Source organism: Mytilus californianus, unplaced genomic scaffold (genome assembly GCF_021869535.1).
Source record: "Mytilus californianus isolate M0D057914Y unplaced genomic scaffold, xbMytCali1.0.p SCAF_4, whole genome shotgun sequence".
In the NCBI taxonomy this organism is placed as follows: Eukaryota; Metazoa; Mollusca; class Bivalvia; order Mytilida; family Mytilidae; genus Mytilus; species Mytilus californianus.
The window spans coordinates 110012836-110038976 of record NW_026262690.1 but is presented as its reverse complement, the minus strand read 5'-3'; the positions used below and the strand labels follow the sequence as shown (position 1 = coordinate 110038976).

Below are 26141 nucleotides of genomic sequence, written 5' to 3'. Positions count from 1 at the left end.
CAGTTGCAAATAGTTCATTCATATTTAGGACGAGAACATTATTTTAAAACAATCTTAACGCAATAAATATATGTTACCACGTGAGTCAATCGGGCGAGGAGTTTGAAATTTAGAATATACCCTGGGAAAAGAGTTTATTCAGGAAAGCTTTATACATGATTTTCATTTTTATAAATACAAAAATCTAGCAAAAAGTAGACTGAAGGCTGTTTGCTTCTTTTGTTTTTGAATTTTTGACAGATTTTCGGAATCCTCTGGTTTTATCCATGTATTGCCATTAAAAAATTTTGCCCACTAACCCCTACTTTTCTTTTCATAATTTTATTACATATAGTTTAAAAAGCCATATTTGAAAGTCTTATAAAATCCTTGTTATTTTTTTCATAGTTTTTGAAACAAAAAAGCGGCAAAGTTAAAAGAATGAAAAATCTAGAGAGAATCATTTCCCGCCAAATTTTCAATGGCTTATATCTCGAAAACAAGCTAACGGACCCTTCATTTTTTTCTGCTTTTTTAGTTCCTTTATTTATATACTATCATTTTGGAATAGTCTTTTAAAAAGCTTGTTTTTTTTAAACAGAGTAGCAAACATCCTTTAATTGCAGAAATCATAATTATTTATAAAAGTACATGTAATATAAATCTGTCACCAATAAACTTTTTTTTAAAGTCTCGAGTTATCAATTGATACATGTATCTGTTGAAATCATATGACTTGTTTACATGATATTCAGTTTATCTAAAAAGTATGTTTACAGCTATGATATTTCGATATAAGTTCAACTACCCCTTTGTCAATTTACCGTTTCATAATCTAAAGGACTATGGGTAATTGTATTGTTCGTACCCCAAAATGAAAATAACGCTACGTCATTGGTTAAATTTACATTGTTTAGTACGTTTTAAACCAATCACAACGTTTTGGTGTACGCTTTTGAAAATATTACCCAGAATTCATTAGAATATGAAACGGCGAATTTATACATGTGTTTGATTTCAATGACATACCGAACGGTTTCCTGTATTTTGCGCTTGCGTGGTCCTACTAAATTATCATATTTATTGATAAATAATGACTTATATTGAACATTATTTCTAAAGTATTGAACATTGTTTTACTATTTTTGCAATTTTAGGGTCTAAAAATGGCTAATACCATACATCCTCATTATGGTTATATATATAGCAATACCAACATCTATTCTGATATAAGTAGAATAGTGTAAATAATGCATATCGTTTTTTTGTCAGAAGTAACAGAAATTTAAATTACACGATGTCTGTTCTTGAGACTGTTTATTCACATTTTTTTCGATTATTGAATTTTGCACTTTGAAAAGAAATTATATTTGCTAACAAAAGGTGATCGATTTAACAGACTTTAAACTTTACTTTAAAAAAAAATCTATTCACAGTTAAACAATCATACAATTACTTTACTCCTATCTTCTAAATTAAGTTTGCATTTATGTCCTACTCTAGTGAAAGTTTCATGTTCTATTAAAAATGGTAATACAGTGTATAGTATTCATCCTAGTGGCTTTAAGTCACACTTATTCAGAAGAAATCACAAATACTGTAGTCGTGAGATTATCTACAGACCCTGAAGCGTACAACAACTTACGACGTCATTCTGGCTTAGTTGTCAAGAAGAAGGTAAATATCTAAATGTAGACTCAATCGCCTCGGTGGTCTCGTGGTAGCGTGTTCGCCTCGTGCGCGGGAAATCGTGGGTTCGAACCCCGACCGGGTCAAACAAAAGAATTTAAAATTGGTATTTGCTGCTTCTCCGCTAACAAGGCAGCATTAAGGAGTAAGAGCGAAGACTATAGTCGGCTCGAAGTCAAAATAATGTGTCCAGGTAAGGTGACATGTCTTCCTGCGAACTGTTACCTTGTGAACTCACACGTTAAAAACCCGACTTAGTGTGTCTGTCTAGTACAAAGCAGAGTAAGTATTCATATTACATTACCGTGTTCTCTTCCGGAATATGCATATTGATTTTTATCGCTGGACGTTAAGCAGCCATCCATCATCATCATCTTATCAATTGTACGGCATCGTTCTTCTTGGATCGACCCTCACATTTACAAACTGTTCTGGGTTAGGGGTGGGTTGAGCGCTCACAAACTTGTTTAATCCCGCCTCATTATACATGTGCCTGTCCCAAGTCAGGCGCCTGTTATTCGGTGGTTGTCGTTCGTTACTGTGTGTCCCATTGTTTTTCGTTTATCATTTTCAGAACATGCCGTTGGTTTTGTTTGAATTGTTTCATATTTTTCATGTTGGGTTCTTTATTGCTGACTATACGGAATGGATTTTACTGATTGTTGAAGACCGACGACATTTAGCTGTATAAATCCTTGCCATCTGGACTATAAGGGATAGTGATTTAAATCCTTATCATATGAACTCTAACGGATAGTTGTTTAAATCCTTGTCATTTTGACTATGAGGCTTGTCATTTGGACTCTAAGGGCTAGTTGTTTAAATCCCAGTCATGTGGACTCTGAGGGATAGTTGTTTAAATCCTTGTCAATTGAACTCTGAGGGATGGTTGTTGAAATCCTTGTCATTTGAACTCTGAGGGATGGTTGTTTAAATCCTTGTCATTTGGACACTGATGGATAGTTGTTTAAATCTTTGTCGTTTGGTCTCTGAGGGATATTTGTATCATTGGCAGTCATACAACATCTCCTCATTGTATACTCACTACCTGCGGAAACAAAAACAAACGTTTATATTGGAATACAATAATCTTTGTGTACATCACTCTACTGTGCAGATCAGAGATTATCATTGGTTATCTATTTTAAAGGACATAACAACTCATCTAGTATTGTTCTAAAATTCAGTTTGAAACACAGACGGATTTTGATGTTCTATTTATAGGTTTTTATGCTCTTTTTATGCTTTTTATCTTTTTTTTTCTTCTTCAGGCGCTAGTATAGTGCGCACGCTATATCGGTATCTTATTTTACTAATAGACATATTGAGAGCCTGCGTACATTTGAAAATTGTTAAAAAGATAGAACGAATACCAAAAATTGAAAACAAATGTAAAACTTTTGGATTTTTTACTATTCAATGGTCTACGTAATTAATGTTGCCTTCCAACTGGTTTGATTCGAGACACTGGTGTGTCTGATCTAGAGGCAACTCCCGTCGAGCGTTTTAAAATTCAAGTCAGTTGGTAATGTTTATGTGTTTTGCAGCTACATATAAAAACGAGGAAAATCATAAGACAAAATCAGTCCCGGGACTACATTTATGGCATAAATAATCACACTGAATGCGAGTAACAGGCAGCAGTGCAACTGTAAACTTTGCATGATGAACTCCAATAAAAATACGTTTTAGATCAAATGGTCAGTTTTTGTTCAGTTTCAGATAAACCATAAACAGTACTATATTTTAACAATAAGAAAAGTACAAAATATGGAGAAGCCATTGTTGCAATTGGAGTCATTAAAAAGGTTAAAGAATGATAAAAATGTAAGTATAATTATAATTATCTCAAAACGTTCATGCACACGATTAGTCACTGAGAAATCTGAAGGTGTAAAGTACATTTCTAATTTAAAAAAAAACATCACTTAGTCCAAAATTTAATAAATGAAAAAAATATGTCCATTAACATGTTACGATCAAAATACGACTAAAGAAGGTAACGCCAACACATAGTTTGATATTGAATGACTTGATTATACCAGAGACATATATAAACATGTGTATATATGTCTCTGATTATACGTAGGATTTATTCGTGTGTGCATCTAAATACATTTTACTTCAACTTCATACAATATAATTTGATAAATGGACGATAAAGATCAAACAAGATATTAAAAACCATTGTACAAACAGATTATTGTTCCTAAATTTGATCACTCATTCAAGTATAATATTTATATTGTCAAAGTATTATTCCACTTAGGTTTAAAGGTTGAAGAATCCATATACTACCTATTCCGACAAGACGTGGCTTCCTCTATACATCATGCGTAGTCAAACCGATGCCCTTCTTTAGCACGGGTTTTACGTGAATTTCGGAATGTAGAAGTACAGTGGTGATCGTATTTCTTTTCCCCAGTCAAGGAAACTCTCATACATGTAATTTAGATTTCATGGTCTAAAATGTAATTACTAAAACAGGAAGCTAATAAGGTAGCCACGGTATGTTGGTTCAATCCTGACCTTTAATGAAAATCTTAAACAATGCATTTAACAGTTTTAATGAAGTTTCCTCATAAATTAATTCAAATAGAGATCAGTTAGTTTTTTAAAACGACAGACCATCGGAAGTCAGTATCGACAGATCATCGGAAGTCAGTATCGACAGACCATCGAAAGTCAGTATCGACAGACCATCGGAAGTCAGTATCGACAGACAATCGGAAGAAAGAATTATTTTGACTAATTAAGTTAGCACCATTTTTTTTATCGATCGCAAGCAGGTGTTATAACACCGACACTTTATCCCGGGGCACTTCCTTTTTGTTTTTGTAACTGCTCATCTGTATTTTTAGTGCCGATGTGTATTCACGTATTCAATATAAATAAGAAGATGTGGTATGAGTGCCAATGAGACAACTCTCCATCCAAGTCACAATGCATTTTTTCTGTCATTTCAGATTATTTTTGTAGAACAACAAATCAGACGTGATAGAGTTAAGAGGAGTAATGACCCAGAGTGGAACAGTTCGTGGCATTTAGTATGTAGAAATAACACTGTACAAACTTTAAATTTAAAGAAATATTGTCCACTGTAATGACTGTGCAAACGCTTTTGGCTTATTAATATTTTCGCAATAACTGTTAACAAATGATTTGTACTTACATATATATTTTAAAGTATACATATGCAACTTTGATCTGAAAAGTAGCTTATGCAATTGAGAATGGAAACGACTACAACCCGACCAAAGAGTAGAAAACAGCTTACGGCCATCAATGGGTCTTCAACACAGCGAGAAAATCCCGCACCCGGAGGTGGGCTTCAGCTGGCCTCTTAACAATAACGTATACTGTTCAGCGAAAATGGACGTCACACTAAACTTCGAAACATACTTTACTTATACGTCAAAATATCATACTATATTTGATTTTTAGTTTGAAGATATTACAGAATTAAAAAAAAAACTTTGAACTACATTGTAAAAGGAAGATTTTATATTGCTTAATCATTTAAATTTTGATTTTTTCCATTTTTTTGTTCAATGGAGCAAGTCCAGTTTTAAAGTTGCACTCGTGTGCATGAGGTTGAAATGTTTGTGAACCGGATTGAAACTTAAGCGGAGAGTTTGGAAGTCTTGCATACCAGTTTAAAGGGCTTGCTTACCAGACTGAAATTCATGCCCACTAGACCTAAACTCTTGAGCACCAGGTCTAAACAGGATTTCAAATTAGTTCGTGCTACATGTATTTTTTGGAAAATCGTGCTCTCGATTTTTTTAATGTCGTTTGCTCGATTTGTTTAATGTCGTGTGCACCAGTTTCAAAGTCGTGCGCTCGAGTTAAAAAGTTCTCACATGTCAAATTTGAAATGTGTGGAAGTACTGGCAGAAAGAAAACTAGAAAATATATTTCAAATTTCTATTAGAAGAGTAGCTTAAAATCCACTACTTCAAAGTTTTATTTAAGAATTAAATGCTTATTTTGTAATTTTATAAGGGTATAAAAGCATTGACCGAAGTATAGTTTGTATGAAACACGAATTTCAAAGTGCTTTATATTAGTAATGTGCGCACGATCAACGCTTTTACAACCAGTATACCATTACAAAAAGAACCATTCAATTCTTATTTTATCAATTTCTTTTTAATTACGATTTTGTTTTCCTATGCATTGTTGTGATGTTAACGTACAGTCATGAACATGGAATTTTATTCGGAAATTAAATATAACTTTGGAATACCTTACCATTATGGTCTTTTATCAGAATTACAGATTCTGATGAAACATACATGTTATGTGATTATTCAATTTTGAAAGAATGACGAGATAGTGCCATCGATGAGGATATCGAAGGCATGGTCAGCAGGATATACTGGAGACGGAGTGGTCATAGCTGTCGTAGACGACGGAGTGGAAACCAGTCATCCAGATATCGATGATAATGTGGTATACTTTTAAATATAGCACAACTATTACAACCTACACTTTTAAAAATACGTTGGCATTCAAGGGGGGGGGGGGGGGTATTGCATTGCATTTGCGCAATTTAAAAAAAATGCTGTATTTCATTTGCGCCAAAAATATAAATACTGCTTTTGCGCCAATTTACAGGTAAAATATAATGGAAACGGTTTTTCAGTTGTACACGTAATGAAATGTTGTAGAGTATCGCCATGTGTTAGTAGGCGAATTCATACCCATTTCTCATACAGAACTGAGAGCAACTTAAAGGTATGAAAGTGTATAGTGTTCACATGTTAGAGGTGACAAAATGGGCATAATTCATTTGTAGACCAATACAGGAGGAAATGAGTCTGTAATTTTATAAAACACCTCACATTTAGGATGTCTAATGTATTAAAAAACGAAGACAAATTGTATAGATTTACCCCAAAAAGCTGCTTAGCCAGAATCACAATAGATGTGGACTGCAAAAACATTGAATGATACAGTCAACCACGGTTAAGACCATGCAGACAGTCAACCACGGTTAAGACCATGCAGCAAAAAGTTAAATCTCAGCATTTCAAGAAAACAAATCAGTGTTTAATGTTTTCATGTTGGTTTAATGATGAATGGTGATTTATGATTAATATGTTATACTATGCTATCAAAATTATTGTGGTATCATTTTAAAGGCTGATGTAGATCTATAATTTATACTTTTTACCTGTATTAATTGCGCAAAATGAAATATAGTAATTGGGCGCACATGAAATAGAGTTTGTGGCGCAAATGAACGATTTTCTAGTGAAAATGAAATGCTAATTTGCGCAAAAGCAAAGCATCGCATTCAAGGAATAGTGTTTTTTAATTTAAGTATAGTCAACACAAACTGATAGTTCTAACTAGAACTAATCTGACAGGATAACCCTAAAACAGGTTCTGATAGTTTTGCATGTGGAGCAGGATCTGCTCACCCTTCCGAAGCACCTGAGATCACCCCCAGTTTTGGGTGGGATTCGTGTTGCTCAGTATAGTTTTGTATACTAGTACTGTTATTTTACTTTTGGTCTTTTTCTTTTATTGCCATTGCTTTTAAAACTGAGTGTGATCTCAGGTGCTTCGGAAGGGTGAGCAAATCCTGCTCCACATGCGAAACTATCAGAATCTGTTTTAGGGTTATCCGGAGGGGGCATTCAGTGTCACCTTTGTCCGTCCGTACGTACGTCCCAAAATTGGTTTCCGTTCTCCAACTTTAGTTTGCCTCTACCAATTGTTATTAAACTGATACAAAATGCTTATTACCACAAAACACAGATCAAGTTCGAATTTGTGTAGCTTCACTTTTACCATTGTTGAGTTATGCCCCTTTATAACTTTATATGCAAGTGGGGACATCATCTGTGTCCCATGGACCCATTCCCCATTTGTGTCATACTGTTACACAACTGTCACAAGTTAGGAAAGGGTTCGGAGCCATGAAACATGTTCAACCCCGCCACATTCTGAATGTGCCTGTCCCAAGTCTTTTGTTTTTGTTTATAATATTTGGTTTTTTTATTGTGTTGTACTTAAATCAGGTCGTTAGTTTTCCCCGTTTGAATTGTTTAACCGTTGTCATTTTTGGTACTTTTATAGCTCAATGTGCGGTATGGGTTTGGTCATTGTTGAAGGCCGTACGATGACCTATAGTAGTTAGCTCCTATGTCATTTGGTGTCTGGTGAAGAGTTGTCTCATTGGCAATCATATCACATTTTCTTATTTTTAATTTTATAAACACATGTGTAGTTTTTAGACTGCATCATGCCCTCTAGATGTCTTTTATTTGTTTGTCGTTGTGTTGCTGTCGTGTTTCGTTTGCTTATAGCTAACACATCCTGTTATTCATATGTAATATTTGCCATTGGATATTTATAATTCATCCATTTTTTATCCATTATATTAAATAAATGAATGCTAGGTATATTTTTGAAAGTAAATGCCTTATGATAATAAAGAATTAGATATGTAAATGTACCTTCAAAAGCAGTTGTTGTGTCTATAGATAACGCGTAATCTGAGTTTCAACAGTCCATCTCTATACAATTAAGAAACACAATAATTAATACAAATTACTGCTTCCCTGATATAAGGAAGGTTCCTTTATTGTATTCATTCATGTTTAAAACACAATTGTATGTGTTTCCTAGGATACAGATAAAGATTACGATTATTATGATGATGATGACGATCCAAGTCCTGCTAACCAATTTGACAGGTAGAGATATTAAACGCTTAAAACAAACACAAACACCCTCCCTCCATACACAACGTGGTAATGTGGTAATTTCCCAACTGAATTTTAAATTATAACAATATTTCCTCACAGAAATGTCTCTTTATTGACAATTACCACACTTCAACATGTTTGAAAAATAAACAATATTATGTTGATATTCATGTTTGTCATGGTAAAATACTTTAATAATTGTGTTTTGTTATAATTCTATCTTAAATGAATGTTCATTAACTGTTATCTGATGAGCCCCGCGGTCATTCATATTCAGCAATCACTAATAAACCACTAATTCATAGCCCATATTGCTTTCTATGTTATTTTTTATCGTTAAATTGCAACTTTGTCTTAAGTTCAAATAAAGTAGCAGTCATTTCATGTCAAAACTATACCTATTCCTGACTTGTGCTGAAAAATTCAACTCAAATTACCTTTAATTGTATATTAGAACGCACTGGTTCCCGGAAGTTTGGTAGTACGAAAACGGGTACTCCTGATCTGAACAACAGAGCAAATGTGCCCTCCTATTTCATAAAAATTATATTTTTTCTATTATTCAAAATAAACTTTCAACAAGGGTTCTACAGTGAAGCCAAGTCCTTTAGCTTTTATTTAATACCAAAATTACCCAAATATTTTACTTATTGACAAAGTTACAGCTATGCGTAGGAACTATTTTGTTTAAAATATGTCTTGCTTTCTGGTATGTTCTTTCTGACCGGGCCCAAATTAGTGGTTCTATACCTCAAATGAACCAGCGTACGGATTGAAGGAAAAACAGCCAATGAAATTAATGTGAATTGCAATCAATTAAACATACTGCCCGTGTGCACTTAATAGCGTATTCTTGTTTAATAGATCAAACAAGCTTGACGCTAAATCTTCAAGTTGTGTACTTAATTTTTTATTATGAATAATTTTGCGTTTTTTAATAAAGGTCAGAATAGATATCTGTGTGCAGAACAAACTAATATTTTGTTTTTAATATATTTGAATTTGATATTTAAGTCATGGTACACAGATATCTGGCTTACTAGCAGCAGAGAAGGATAATGGCCAATGCTCTGTTGGCGTTGCATATGGATCAACAATACTTGGTAAGATTGTTCAAAATAAGCATCTAGTCAATGGTTCGTTCATGTATTAAATAATGAAGGAAACATAACTTTTGACAATAAAAAGTATTGATTTCTTCCCTTGAATTCTTTAAAATTTTGAGGTTTTCGTCATGTAATGAACGTGAAATTAATAGTAAGATACTTGCAGTGAGTCCATTTCTGAAATAACGATTTTGACGATTTCTCTTGATTGTCTTTCACTTGCAAAGGCAATATTGGAAATTGATGAAACCTGCTGGAATTTAGATATTGAAAAGTTTAGTAAAAAATACACATCGAAGATTGATCAACATTTCCAAAAGATATAACCATGAAACCAAATTGGAATGTAGGATCAAATAATCATGTTTGCAGCCAATTTATGTGTATAATAGACATCATATGTTCACTAAATACTGAATGGAGGGACAATTGGCATAATAAATAATCACACTGAAACCTGAGGGTTCATAATTTTCGTCCTAATTATTCCTTTTGGATAATTCTTTAAAAGAACCCATATTTGAGTTTTGAGACATTTATGTGAGTTAACAATTTCATTAAATGTTAAAAAATACTAGATAAACTTGTAAAACGATTGTCTCATCAGAGATCACACATAAAATGAAATACTGTTTAATTCGAGTACAGACTATATGACTCTTTGGAGGTAATCCTAAAGATCAAAGAAATTCAGTGTGAATATTCGCCATAACTGAATATAGCATTTCAAGTAATTTTCTACTCTATGTTTAAGGTGTACGTGTAATTGGAGGTCCCGGGGTAACTGATGTAGAGGAAGCTCAAAGTCTAAGGCACTATGTCCACGGAGTAGATATATACAGTATAAGCTGGGGACCACCAGATGGATACGGATTCTCTACGTTAGGAACATTAGCTACAGAGGCCATCAGAGAGGGTATCAGCACGGTAAGTTTACACTTATCACCGGGTTTGTATTAACATGAGCAACACGACGGGTGCCACATGTGGAGCAGGATCGTGTTACTTAGTCTTTGGTTTTCTATGTTGTGTTTTGTGTACTTTGTCTGTTTGTCTTTTTCTTTTTTAGCCATGGCGTTTAGTTTATTTTCGACTTATGAGTTTGAATGTCCCTTTGGTATACTTCGCCTCTTTTGTTATGGTGAAAGTTATTTTATGACCTTATATTAACATGATAGAGTATAGATATAGGAAGATGTGGTATGAGTGCCAATGAGACAGCTCTCCATCCAAGTTACAATTTATTAAAGTAAACCATTATAGGTCAAGGTACGGCCTTCAACACGGAGCATTGGCTCATACCGAACAGCAAGCTATAAAGGGCCCCAAAAAAATTACTAGTGTAAAACCATTCAAACGGAAAAACCAACGGTCTAATCTATATAAAAACGAGAAACGAGAAACACGTATGAACTACATAAACAGACGACAACTACTGTAATCAGATTCCTGACTTAGGACAGGTGCAAACATTTGGAGCGGGATTAAACGTTTTAATGGTACCAAACCTTCTCCCTTTTCTGAAACAATAGTATAACATCACAACATAGAAAAACACACTATAAAATATCAATTGGAAGGCTTAACTCAATCAAAAAACGTAAATTAACACACAATGAACGAATAAATTTGACCTGTGACTCCTGAATGCAAATACACAATTAATAAAAAATTACAAGGGATAAATAATTAAAGTCAAAAGTAAATAAACAGGTTTAAACAAAGTTAAAGTATGATATCACTCTGAAATTTCAAACAATTTATAGAAAATCATCACTTTTGAAGAAACCTGCGTTATATAGGCATGTTCAGAATGAATAAAAGATATAGAAGCGTTTGTTACCAGTGGAAATATTACAAATTATTCTTTTTAAGGGTAAACATTATAAAGGTTATATACAAGGGCAGTACTTATTGGAGCTCTAATATAAAAACTAAATTTTACACAGAACATAAAAACAACCATCAACACCAAATTTCAGTAAGGACAAAACCTATTTCAAACCACAAAAAGGTTAAACAACCACGGACCAAGTTCTTGACGTTGAACAGGCAAAATAATATTACAGTTTAAACTTTTTTGAATAGTCTGGGATCCTGACACAATATTCTCGATACCGTAAGCGGACTTCCGGTTCGAATATATTTGAATTGAAGCTTCCGAAATCGAAAGTATTTCATCAGGATTCCAGGTTAGTGTTTTGCACTTGGTATTTTCTTTTTTTAGGGAAGAAATGGTAAAGGTTCTATATATGTTTGGGCTGCAGGTAATGGAGAGTTAGACGATAACTGTAACGGTGACGGCTATGTTAATAGTATATACACCATAGGTATTACAGGGGTCCAGTCGGGGAAGAATGCATACTATTCAGAGGTATGTTCTGCAGCCTTGGCAGCAACGTATGGTGGCAGCAGGGAAGATAGATACTTAGTAAGATATATAAAGTTTTGTTTTTCAAGTACCCTTGTTCTTTAGAGTTCCGAACGGAAAAATAAAAAAAACAAATGTAGTCAATAATTCAATCATATGATACAACGCATGATCAAGGGACAACAATACATCAGGTACACTTAAGAATACCTTGGAATGCCAGACAAGTATTTTGAAAGCATTTACTCATAAAGGACCTAGAAATAACGGTAAACTTCGTTAATTAAGCCTATGTGAATTTCAAACCTAAGTTTCAGTATAATCACACAATTTAAAGCGAATTTCAAAGTTAACCTAAGTTTCAGTATAATCACACAATTTATAAACTTCAAATTCTAAACTACATGTAGCTGATTGTTCCTTTTAATTCAGAACTTTAACTCAAGACAATGACAATCGACTAGATACGCAGCCAGGATGAGCATGTCTTAGAATGTATAAACCCCATTTAAATAAAATCAAATGGTTTGCAATGGTGCACACATTTTGGCATGGAAATGTTGATCTTAAATATGACACAACTCATATAACACAAACAAAAACACAGTAATGTATATACATGTATATGCTATACGTACGCGTGTTGTGATTTTACCCATATAACGACAATGCAGCCGATCTAAATAACATATAACTATCAATAAAACTCATCAAATCAGGATTATAATTTGGTACAATCCGCATTTCGTCTTCATAAGACTCACCAGTGACGCTCGAATCAAAACAGTTGGAAGAACAAATCAAATACGAAAGTGAAGAGCATTAAAAATCGACGATTCCAAAAAGGTGTGTCAATTACGACTAAGGCAATATTTTCCTTGGGGTAGAAAAACCTTAGCGTTTTGAATAACTCAACATTTCATGAACAGTTGATCTACAGAAATAAAGCATCCCCTCCCTACCTCAGTGTGTGTTAATATAAAATGATGTATAAAGATGATTTAACGTAAAAGAGGCTTCTTAACGGAACCTTTGTATTCGGATCTTAGTTCTAGTAACGTCATTTTTGTTTCATAGACCACAACTTCAATAAATTCCTCTTGCACAAGTGAATATATAGAAGGAACGTCTTTTTCCTGTCCAATTGCCGCAGGTATAATTGCTCTAGCTCTTCAAGCAAAGTAAGTAAATATACTTTTTTATATTTTTTTTCCATTAAAATTATCATGACTGGGTTGCACTCTCGTCAATTATAAAAGTTAATTGAAATTTAAAAACTAAGTGTAAATTAAATTTGTTGTATTCTATTTTATGATGTATTTTATTATGATAACTTAAGACACTTAAAGTTTAGAGGACTCGAAGGATTATATTGGTTGAGGATTGATACGGTGTGTGATAAGGCATTTCATATACACATTATCATATACCTCTCAAGTAAATGTTTTTCACGTGAAATGACATAATATATATATAAGGGGTTTGATAAAACCTATTGTAACCGTGACGGATATCGATGACATGACGTCATACATATTAGGGGTTTGATATGTATATCCTAAAAAGTTTGCAACCGTGACTGATATCGATATCATCACGGATTGCCAATGGTTGTATACATCTAAGTATATGATAAATGAAAATAGATAAAACCCATAACTAGACATTTGATTAATTTATCTTTAAATTAATTTGTTTTCGACTTGAACTTGAATATGAATATGATATTAGCAAATGTACAAACGAAAACGGCAGTCAAACAAACGAACTTCGTTTTATCTCCCCCGGGAAAATTTGACCTTATTTAAATTTATGTCCCTTTTGTCTTTTGGCTCTCAACAATTCTACATATTTATACACCCCTGGCTCTCAACGATTCTACATATTTATACACCCCTGGCTCTCAGCGATTCTACTTATTTATACACCCCTGGCTCTCAACAATTCTACTTATTTATACACCCCTGGCTCTCAACGATTCTATACATATTTATACACCCCTGGCTCTCAACGATTCTACTTATTTATTCACCCCTGGCTCTCAACAATTCTACTTATTTATACACCCCTGGCTCTCAACGATTCTATAAATATTTATACACCCCTGGCTCTCAACGATTCTATACATATTTATACACCCCTGGCTCTCAACGATTCTATACATATTTATACACCCCTGGCTCTCAACAATTCTACTTATTTATACACCCCTGGCTCTCAACGATTCTACTTATTTATTCACCCCTGGCTCTCAACGATTCTATACATATTTATACACCCCTGGCTCTCAACAATTCTACTTATTTATACACCCCTGGCTCTCAACGATTCTATACATATTTATACACCCCTGGCTCTCAACGATTCTACTTATTTATACACCCCTGGCTCTCAACAATTCTACTTATTTATACACCCCTGGCTCTCAACAATTCTACTTATTTATACACCCCTGGCTCTCAACGATTCTATACATATTTATACACCCCTGGCTCTCAACGATTCTACTTATTTATACACCCCTGGCTCTCAACAATTCTACTTATTTATACACCCCTGGCTCTCAACGATTCTATACATATTTATACACCCCTGGCTCTCAACGATTCTATACATATTTATACACCCCTGGCTCTCAACGATTCTATACATATTTATACACCCCTGGCTCTCAACAATTCTACTTATTTATACACCCCTGGCTCTCAACGATTCTATACATATTTATACACCCCTGGCTCTCAACGATTCTACTTATTTATACACCCCTGGCTCTCAACGATTCTACTTATTTATTCACCCCTGGCTCTCAACGATTCTATAAATATTTATACACCCCTGGCTCTCAACGATTCTATACATATTTATACACCCCTGGCTCTCAACGATTCTATACATATTTATACACCCCTGGCTCTCAACAATTCTACTTATTTATACACCCCTGGCTCTCAACGATTCTATACATATTTATACACCCCTGGCTCTCAACGATTCTACTTATTTATACACCCCTGGCTCTCAACGATTCTACTTATTTATTCACCCCTGGCTCTCAACGATTCTATACATATTTATACACCCCTGGCTCTCAACGATTCTACATATTTATACACCCCTGGCTCTCAACAATTCTACTTATTTATACACCCCTGGCTCTCAACGATTCTATACATATTTATACACCCCTGGCTCTCAACGATTCTACTTATTTATTTATACACCCCTGGCTCTCAACAATTCTACTTATTTATACACCCCTGGCTCTCAACGATTCTATACATATTTATACACCCCTGGCTCTCAACGATTCTACTTATTTATTCACCCCTGGCTCTCAACAATTCTACTTATTTATACACCCCTGGCTCTCAACGATTCTATACATATTTATACACCCCTGGCTCTCAACGATTCTATACATATTTATACACCCCTGGCTCTCAACGATTCTATACATATTTATACACCCCTGGCTCTCAACAATTCTACTTATTTATACACCCCTGGCTCTCAACGATTCTACTTATTTATTCACCCCTGGCTCTTAACGATTCTATACATATTTATACACCCCTGGCTCTCAACAATTCTACTTATTTATACACCCCTGGCTCTCAACGATTCTATACATATTTATACACCCCTGGCTCTCAACGATTCTACTTATTTATACACCCCTGGCTCTCAACAATTCTACTTATTTATACACCCCTGGCTCTCAACAATTCTACTTATTTATACACCCCTGGCTTTCAACGATTCTATACATATTTATACACCCCTGGCTCTCAACGATTCTACTTATTTATACACCCCTGGCTCTCAACAATTCTACTTATTTATACACCCCTGGCTCTCAACGATTCTATACATATTTATACACCCCTGGCTCTCAACGATTCTACTTATTTATTCACCCCTGGCTCTCAACAATTCTACTTATTTATACACCCCTGGCTCTCAACGATTCTATACATATTTATACACCCCTGGCTCTCAACGATTCTATACATATTTATACACCCCTGGCTCTCAACGATTCTATACATATTTATACACCCCTGGCTCTCAACAATTCTACTTATTTATACACCCCTGGCTCTCAACAATTCTACTTATTTATACACCCCTGGCTATCAACGATTCTACATATTTATACACCCCTGGCTCTCAACGATTCTACTTATTTATTCACCCCTGGCCCTCAACAATTCTACTTATTTATACACCCCTGGCTCTCAACGATTCTATACATATTTATACACCCCTGGCTCTCAACGATTCTATACATATTTATACACCCCTGGCTCTCAACGATTCTACTTATTTATACACCCCTGGCTCTCAACGACTCTACTTATTTATACACCCCTGGCTTTTAAATGTTTTGGTTAAGCTTGTCTCATGAAGGTAAATCCAGAAAGGCGCTTAGATCGCACGAAATTTAGAGTGTTATTTTTATTTCAAAGCTTTTATTTCTCAAGTTCTATTATTTTAAATTATACCATTATAATGTAAACCAGTCTATATTTGTTTCTACTTATTTCAGTAATAATTTAACATGGAGAGATGTACAATATATAATTGTGTTATCGTCTGCTATATATGACTTGAATGATACATATTCCTCGTGGCAGACAAATGGAGCTTATAAAGAAGGTATATAAGTTTTGAAATCTTGATCAGGTTTACAGTTTTTTTTTAAATCAAAACCAATGTAACGACTAGAGGAGAATCAAAGAAAAAATGTTACAGAATTAAAATCTCTAAAATACAGAATTATGTATGGAAGCTCACAAGACCATCCTTGATCTGATGTCGAATGTTCAACACTACTAATACGATATATTAGTGGTTGATGGATGTTTGACGTCCAGTGATATTTATGGATCTGCCTACCCTTCCAGAACACATGAGATCATACTCGGTTTGAATGGGGTTCGTATGCTGGTCTTAACTATTCTGTGTAACCTGAAGAATGCTTTTTGTCATTTTGTCTTTTCGTCGTTTTTCTTATTTGTCATGATGTTGTCTTTTTCCTGTAACTTGAGATTTTTGTGTCGCCTTCACGAAGTGGAAAAAAATGTAACTTAGCCGTGCTGTTTCCGGCGGTGGCGGTGGCGGCGGCGGCGGCGTCAACAATGTATAAGCGTTTGATTAGGTCAGTGTAAGTGAGACCACTAATGGTAGGTCAATGATATATGTATGCAGTTATATTAGCATCGGCGCATTTCATTTCCATGAATATTATTTGGCCCCGCTCCTTCAGTGATGGTCTATTTACTTTGAAACTTTTACATAGTTTACATGTAAACGTTTGTGATTATGTCAGTCTAAGTTGAACCAGAGAGAAAAAATCACACAAACTTCTAGTCATCGTGATCATACGACAAATAAAATAATACATACATACTTTACAACAAAATTATTTTCATTTACCTGTGTATAATATGACGCAGGTTTCTTCAAAAGTGATGATTTTCTAAAAATTGTTTGATATTTCACAGTGATATCATACTTTAACTTTGTTTAAACCTGTTTATTTACGTTTGACTTTAATTATTTATCCCTTGTAATTTTTTATTAACTGTGTATTTGCATTCAGGTGTCACAGGTCAATTTTATTCGTTCATTGTGTGTTAATTTACGTTTTTTGATTGAGTTAAGCCTTCCAATTGATATTTTATAGTGTGTTTTTCTATGTTGTGATGTTATACTATAATTGTCTCAGAAAAGGGAGAAGGTTTGGTACCATTAAAACGTTTAATCCCGCTGCAAATGTTTGCACCTGTCCTAAGTCAGGAATCTGATTACAGTAGTTGTCGTCTGTTTATGTAGTTCATACGTGTTTCTCGTTTCTCGTTTTTATATAGATTAGACCGTTGGTTTTTCCGTTTGAATGGTTTTACACTAGTAATTTTTTTGGGGCCCTTTATAGCTTGCTGTTCGGTGTGAGCCAATGCTCCGTGTTGAAGGCCGTACCTTGACCTATAATGGTTTACTTTTATAAATTGTAACTTGGATGGAGAGTTGTCTCATTGGCACTCATACCACATCTTCCTATATCTATATAGAACTAATAATTGTATAAAAAGAGACAATTTTGGAAAAAAGTAAAATCACAAAAATACTGAACTCCGAGGAAAATTCAATCGGAAAGTCCCTAATCACATGGCAAAATCAAATGACAAAACACATCAAACGAATGGACAACAACTGTCATATTCCTGACTTGGTACAGGCATTTTCAAATGTAGAAAATGGTGGATTGAACCTGGTTTTATAGCGCTAAACCTCTCACTTGTACGACAGTCTCATCAAATTCCGTTATATTTACAACGATGCGTGAACAAAACAGACATAATAAATAAAATAGTCAAAATATGGGTACAACAGTCATCACTGTGTTACAATATCAAAACAAACAATCATTTACAAAAAAGCACAAAAGCATCTATCAAATTAAAAACCACATTCATTGCTTCGCGTGTCTGACGTCAGAAAATGTAAACGTCACATAAGAAGAAATTTTGTCGTTCAATGTTTATTCAAAACAATTTTATAATTTCACATGAGGAATGTTGGTATACAGGGTTAAAAAATCAAAAGTTATGTTAGAATTAATTTCAGAAATAGACCGAGATTTAAAATTGTCCAGAAGTTCTGTAGAATTTTTAAGAATCCACATATGGTTAATACCACTACGCGAGTAAAATAAATTTGTCGTTTGTCGTTCAAAGTATTTTCAAATTTATAATAGAACAATAACATAATGACATATAATAGAACAATAACATAATGACATATAATAGAACAATAACATAATGACGGGATCTTTTAAAGTACAGAGTCACGTTAAAATTTGAATTGCATTATAGATACATAAAGTCATGATTCTGTTTTTTAGGCTATTTTATATTGAGTTGTACTTTCACCAAATTAATTCTATGATTCATATTTTGTTAATAGTTAGTCAAGTCCTTGGATTTGGGCTAATGGATGCAGCTGATATGGTATATTATGCACGGAACTGGACTAATGTCCCAGAACAGTTATCTTGTGTCACAAAAACAAATTTTCACAAAATGTGAGTAAAAAAACAAATTCATTTTATTCACAATAGCAAGCAATTCATGCATAAAGTTGTCACATGTTTAGACGTATATATATTGATTTAAATAAAATTACAATTACATAACCACCCTTTACGACGAACAAACATAGCTGATCAGAAAGATATACCATCCTACTTGCCATTATACATCATGTACTGTGTTACAGACCTAGATAAAGCCGACGAAGAAAGGCATTACTCGATTAACGAAAGCTAATTTTATATAGCCTAGTTGGACGAGTGGTCTAGGGAGCTGGACTCAGTGCAGGCGGAGTTGCCACAAAGTCACAGAAGCAAGGGTTCGAATCCCGCTGCGGGATAAAACAAAAATTTGCGAACGCAAATTTACAGATCTAACATTGTTGGGCTGAATTTGAGGCGAATTATATATACATGTGTTTGTGTGTGATTCTGAAGTAAGATAGAAACGTTTAAATAGATATATTGCCGCCTTATAATATATTTTAGCTTTATGAGTTTTATTAGAGTCAGCATGGTATACAAAAAAGTACATAAGATAAGCTCTATTGGGCTTTTAACCTTATAAGTATAAGATGCATTTAAGCGTAATATGTATTTTGTTGTTGCTTGTGTGTTTTCTCTATACCATGACGTCAGAAACCATTTAAGACTAATATATTATTTGTATAAAAGTACTCCGGCTGACATTAATTTAGTGCATTATAAACTAGCATGATATTGATAAATTTGAATACTTGTATTGCTTATATATTTTAGTATGACGACGGCATATGAAATGTCAGTTGATAGAACACTTGTTACATCCACACATTGTTCATTGTCATACATTGAACATGTGACAGCTACCGTCTCATTTTCGTATGATCGATACCGAGGCTTGACTGAGATTTTCCTGATGTCGCCCAGTGGCACTGAAAGTCATCTTTTAACTAATCGTGGGAAAGATGCTGTTAAGTACCAAGAAGCAGGAAATCTTACCTGGACTTTTATGTCGGTTCATTATTGGGGAGAAAATCCCATTGGTAATTGGACATTGAAGTTCAGATCACATAAAGGATTTACAAGAGGTATAATTAGTTATTTATTTGAAAAGGCACAGAGATAGTAACTACCATCTTTTTAGCAGTTGTATGTTAAAAAAAAAAACAAACATAACGTTAAAGTCATTTAAAGACATATGTATATATAAAAAGTGTCAATAGATAAAAGCATCAAATTGTTCTAGGTCATGCACGAGAAATTTGGAACCCGGCTTAACTAAAATGACTGCTACAAATAACGGCTAAATGCCGTTATAAATTCCCTCTTCAGAGAAAAACTGACGTTTTAGACTAGTTTTTTTTTTAAATTCAAGTTCTTGCAAAACAAAATAAGAAAATTCCATTGAACAACTGAGTGCAGACAGACAACCATGATCAAATGCTCCGGAAGGGTAAGCAGTTCCTACTCCTCCAGTGACATCAGTTATGTTGCTCCTGACAAGTCAAACATCTTGTTATAATTCACATTCAATTATGTCAAAAAAGAGGAATGACATTTCCACGAAACTGACCAATTGTGCGTCATCTAAACTAAATGTTTGCTAATGATGTAATGAAACATGTAGAGAAAGTAGTGTAACTGATATTTTAACTCTTCTTTTAAGTTACATTGGACTCCTGGTTTCTTACGTTATATGGTACTCGGACAAATCCTTTAGCAAGTATGTATATAAGAATACGTTAGTTACGAATACACGAAGTTCATTTCATTGCTGAAAAGGAAACCCGAGTATGTGAACTTATCTCTTGCCAATATAAACAACTGTGCAATTGTCTAGAACACTGAAAAGATGTATATCGTTTGTACGTCTATTGAGTTGATTTTGGAAATGGTAAAAACCATTTTTAACTGGTAGGTCTTTAATTAAAAAAAAAAAATACACCATTTCAAGATTAACATTAATTAGGTGTTCAGAAAAGTTTACAAGACTTTAACGTAAAATGCAAATCATTAGCAATAGACAACACCGTATAAATATCTGACTCGATTGACTACAGTTTCTGCATTTTTGAAGTTGAATTTCATGTAACTGAAAAATATGAAAATAACACTTTATGAATTGCATGCGTCCGAAGCGCTGTTCTGGATTTACCCGAATATTTAAAAGCAAGGATGTATAAGAACCGAAGTAGTTGGAGAGGTATATGACACAAAAGGACCTTAAAATGATAAACAAAGCCAACAGAGGTAAACTTTGCCTGAGGGAATTGAAACCTTAGTTTCTTCATAATTTCTAAATTTATAAACGGAAAATTCAAGAGAGGTTTGTTAGAAATGATGACCTTATCGTCGTGATGACTACTGAGTTGGTGATACCCTCTGGGACTGATAGCGATACTATCGACCAAGTGCTATTAAAGAATGAAAATAAAATTTTATAAATTCATGCGTCCGATGAGCTTTTTTGATTTACCCTCATTAGGAACGCTCAAAACCGAATATTTGAAAGCCAGTGATGTGTATAAAATGCATTATTGCGTCTATTTTACTTTTTTCCTAGTTTCTATACGTCCGTTTACGGAATGTATTATGATATACCTTTGTCCGTCCGTCTGTCTCTCCGTCAGTCGTCAACATGTCGGACAATAACTCAAAAACGTTAACCAATTTTCATGAAACTTTGGTGAATTGTTTGTATATAGTATTGCATCACTAACTATGAAAAATGATGAAATGGTACCTTGCTTCAGATTTTGATCAGTGTTCGAGTACACCTTGTGAAAACAACGGAAAGTGCATAAAAGTGTTTTACAACTATAGTTGTAATTGCACTGCAGACTACACAGGTGCAAACTGTGAATTAAAGAAAAGTCAATCTAACTGCCTTGGAGATTCAAATGTGACAGATTGTCAAAAAGATGAAATAAAGCATAATAATTCTACTGAATATGATAACAGTACAGACTTTGAAGTGGAATCAAACTCAAGTAACTGCACTTACAATTTTTCCAGCAAAGTTTGTGACTCAGAAATAAATCAGAGTAACTACACTAACGACAATAACGGTACAACTCTAGATGGAGTGAATACAATAAACTCCACTAACTGTACCAACAATTCTACTGAAAAAGATCCAGAATGCATGTATAATAACTACACCGATATTCACAATATCACAGAATATAATCAAGGAGGTTTCAATTCTAGTAATTGTACCGGAAGTTCTGACGATATAAACTGTTCTTCTCTACAGACAAACAAGACTAATTGTACTTCAATGTCAAACGAGACAGACTGTGATATAAAATTAGATAAAACTAACTGTTCACAAAATCTCAGTCAGTGCGAGACTACAAATGGAACAAACGCTAGTATTAATGAAGGTAAGAAACTGATTGATAACTATGTTTATTTCATATCGGTTAAGAATTAGCTTCTCTTATTGGATAACAAGGGGCCACATGACATTCTTTATTCTCTAGTAAAAAATTGCATCGGTCTTTAACAGAAAAAAACTGACCAGAAAACCGGTCGTTAACGGACTTTTACATGTTAATGACAGTGGGGCGTGGTTTCTCTGTTTAGAGTGATGTCCCTTTGATAAAACGCAATCGCGATTCAGACGTTTGGAACATCATGGCTAAACTGGAAGGCACGTCTGCTACAGACAACGTAAATTATCGTTTTGCCGTACTTTCCGATGCTGATAGAGACAAACTACTCAGCAACAAGAATTATAAAATTATAGAAAACTTTATTTTGTATTAATATACTGCAAAATTGCACTTAAATGAATGGCAGTGACTTATAGTTATCACTATGACTGGTCTTCACTCTTTCCTATAGAAATCGTACAATAACTCGAGTTTGCTTTGAACAATTTGAATTTATGAGAATTTGTAAAAGCATGGTTCCTCAATGAAATAAACATAATAGTTATTGAAGAACTGGTCATTATCGTGATACATGAACTGCCCGTAGGACAGTGGTATTGACTACGACAGCGATAATGACCTCGCCTACGGCTCAGTCATTATCGCTGTCTTAGTCAATACCGCTGTCCTGTAGGCAGTCCATATATCACGACAATGACCTGTTCTTCAATAACTATTATATAAATAATGGCATCGAGCAGGAACTGGTGACCACCCGTTTTTGGTGGAGCTGTGTTGCTCAAATATTTAGTTTTCTTGTGTTGTTTTCTTTTGTTTGTTTGTTAGTCTTTTGAGCACGGTATTGTTTGTTTGTTCGTCTTTTAATCATGGTATCATTTGTTTTGTTTTTTTATTGTCCGCTTGGTATCTTCTCTTTTTTCGTAAACAAAATGTATAGCTTAAACAAAAATGTATAGCGAAAACAGAAAAGTATAGCGTAGACAAAAATGTATAGCGTAAACAGAAAAGTATAGCGTAAACAAAATGTATAGCGTAAACAGAAAAGTATAGCGTAAACAAAATGTATAGCGTAAACAGAAAAGTAAGTATAGCGTAAACAAAATGTATAGCGTAAACAGAAAAGTATAGCTTAAACAAAAAAGTATAGCGAACACAGAAAAGTATAGCGTAAACAAAATGTATAGCGTAAACAGAAAAGTATAGCGTAAACAAAATGTATAGCGTAAACAGAAAAGTATAGCGTAAAAAAATGTATAGCGTAAACAGAAAAGTATAGCGTAAACAAAATGTATAGCGAAAACAGAAAAGTATAGCGTAAACAAAATGTATAGCGAAAACAGAAAAGTATAGCGTAAACAAAATGTATATCGTAAACAGAAAAGTATGGCGTAAACAAAATGTATAGCGAAAACAGAAAAGTATAGCGTAAACAAAATGTATAGCGTAAACAGAAAAGTATAGCGTAAACAAAATGTATAGCGTAAACAGAAAAGTATAGCGTAAACAAAATGTATAGCGTAAACAGAAAAGTATAGCGTAAACAAAAATGTACAGCGCAACAAGTCAGAAAGGAAAACACAAAGTGCTATTATGTTTAACGAAAAGTGCGAAATGAACAGTCGGTGGTTCTCGCTGGGCACTCCGGCTTCCTCAACCAATTAAAACTGGCCGCCACGAAATAGCCAACAGTGAACCAATCAATCAATCAATCAATCTTTAAACAGTCAAAACATCATCATCGGTAATCACCTTGCAATGAATTTCAGTTGTTTTGTGATTTCGAACCTATACAGTTGAGTTATTTTCAAAGCCAATCTGTATAACATATATTGAATAAAGTATAATTGGGGATGTCAGGTAAACGTTAATGAGAAAGCAACCTAACGAAGACAAACAACCAAAACACATTTAGACAGCATAAAACTAAAAAGGTGTCTGGAAAATATATGGCTTGGTTAGACTATTTTTTTGTATTTAGAAAATCACTTTACTCTCAAACAATGCAAAGCATTTAACTTTCTGATATCTTTCCACTGAATTTATACGTTGAACAATTTTTTTTTCAGAGTCTAACAAAACAAATCCCTCGTTGATGATCGTGATACTATTGAGTTCTATTGTCTCCATTTGTGTAATTATCACTGTGTTGGTTATAGCATTTTACAGACCCAATATGCCGTCATCCATTGACCTACCAGCCGTGTCAAATAGATACAGAGTGGAGCCAACATAAAAATTAATTGACAATGAAATCGTATAATTTATATTTTTTTAACAATAGATACACAAATCAAGTCAAAATGTAATAATTTAGAAGAATAAAGAAGCTGCAGGGTTCTATGTCTTGAAAGCCGGTGTTAAACTTTATACTAACAGTAAATTATTTTCACTTCAATGTACAGAAAGTTATATGTATATTCAAAATTATAGAGGTAAATCCAGAATTGTCTAAATGATGAAAATGATAAGACAAAAATATAAAAGCCAGTAGTTTGGCATTGTAATATTTTCACAAAAATTATAGAACGGGTGTGTCCCCTCAGCATAAAAAGGTGATTTTATTAAATACTACGAACATATATCTATATTTAACATATCATATACTATTTGATACTTCCGGTTGACTTTCTGTAAGGTCATATGTCTGCAGATTGGAACATGTGGTAGAACCCAGACAGGTACAAATTCTTGAAACCTGTTGTAGAACCCAGACAGGTGAAAAATGCAACAACTGAAGGAGAAAACTCCCATCAAATGTCAACATATCCTTTCAACCAAAATTTATATGTTACGAAATGTCGCAACTAACAATCTAGTAAAAATATTTCGTCGATATCTTATACCATTCTGAGAGGAAGCGATAATAAGGCAAATCAAAATTAAGAATACATGTTTGACCTTGACTAGTATTGATCTCGGCCTCATTGTCTTTTCGTTGGACCATGGACCTCAAAGTCAAATACCTTAGGTCTCTATCACTTATGGTATACAAGTTACAAATACATATCACTTATATCAAATACATAAGAGGGAATAACTCTCATATGGAGTCTCCGGACTGCTTTGATCAAAATCATTCTCGATATCCTGAGGATATTACGAGCAATTTGGGAAAATATTTTTTTCATAATCTTTTACGGTTGCGGAGGAGTAGTAAACGCAAGAAAAACAGTGTCTAGGAAGATACCTCTAAGCGACATCTTGCGAATCAAAAAAGTTTGGTAAGATTTAAAAGTGCTGGGAAAAAAAATAAAAATCAGATCAAAATCAAAAGGTCTTTCCAAAGAAAAGTGGAAATACCTAATAAACAGAAAAGCTTAAGGATATAAAAGGGACAACCACTGACTTCGAACAGCAATGTTTTGTACATACACATATGGTCAGGTTAAACAATTTATTTTAAGCTCTCAATCAGCTCCTTTTTATGCCCCACCTACGATAGTAGTAGGGGCATTATGTTTTCTGGTCTGTGCGTTCGTTCGTTCGTCCGTTCGTCCGTCTGTCCGTCTGTCCCGCTTCAGGTTAAAGTGTTTGGTCAAGTCAGGTTAAGTTTTTTGGTCAAGGTAGTTTTTGCTGAAGTTGAAGTCCAATCAACTTGAAACTTAGTACACATGTTCCCTATGATATGATCTTTCTAATTTTAATGCCAAATTAGAGTTTTTACCCCAATTTCACGGTCCACTGAACATAAAAAATGATAGTGCGAGTGGGGCATCCGTGTACTATGGACACATTCTTGTTTTAAAACTCAATTAGTGTACAATGTACTAACAAATAGGCATATGCATCTATATCTGC

The 26141-nt window shown here is 34.1% G+C and overlaps 1 protein-coding gene across 2 annotated transcripts; it reads left to right on the top strand.

Annotated features, from left to right (window-relative positions):
• The first annotated feature begins 4633 nt into the window (after window positions 1-4633).
• On the top strand, window positions 4634-24909 carry LOC127739099 (neuroendocrine convertase 2-like). 2 transcript variants are annotated; one of them, XM_052250690.1, is made up of 13 exons: window positions 4634-4715; window positions 5995-6123; window positions 8311-8378; window positions 9405-9493; window positions 10251-10423; window positions 11724-11927; window positions 12945-13048; window positions 16420-16529; window positions 18840-18957; window positions 19723-20033; window positions 20612-20668; window positions 21699-22331; window positions 24410-24909. In XM_052250690.1, the coding sequence occupies exons 2-13, from the start codon at window positions 6016-6018 to the stop codon at window positions 24574-24576; spliced, it is 2142 nt and encodes a 713-aa protein (XP_052106650.1). In that variant the 5' UTR covers window positions 4634-4715; window positions 5995-6015; the 3' UTR covers window positions 24577-24909. The 2 variants fall into 2 exon arrangements, with proteins under 2 accessions (XP_052106650.1, XP_052106649.1); XM_052250689.1 differs by lacking the exon at window positions 4634-4715 and having other exon boundaries at window positions 5962-6123.
• The last annotated feature ends 1232 nt before the right edge of the window (window positions 24910-26141 follow it).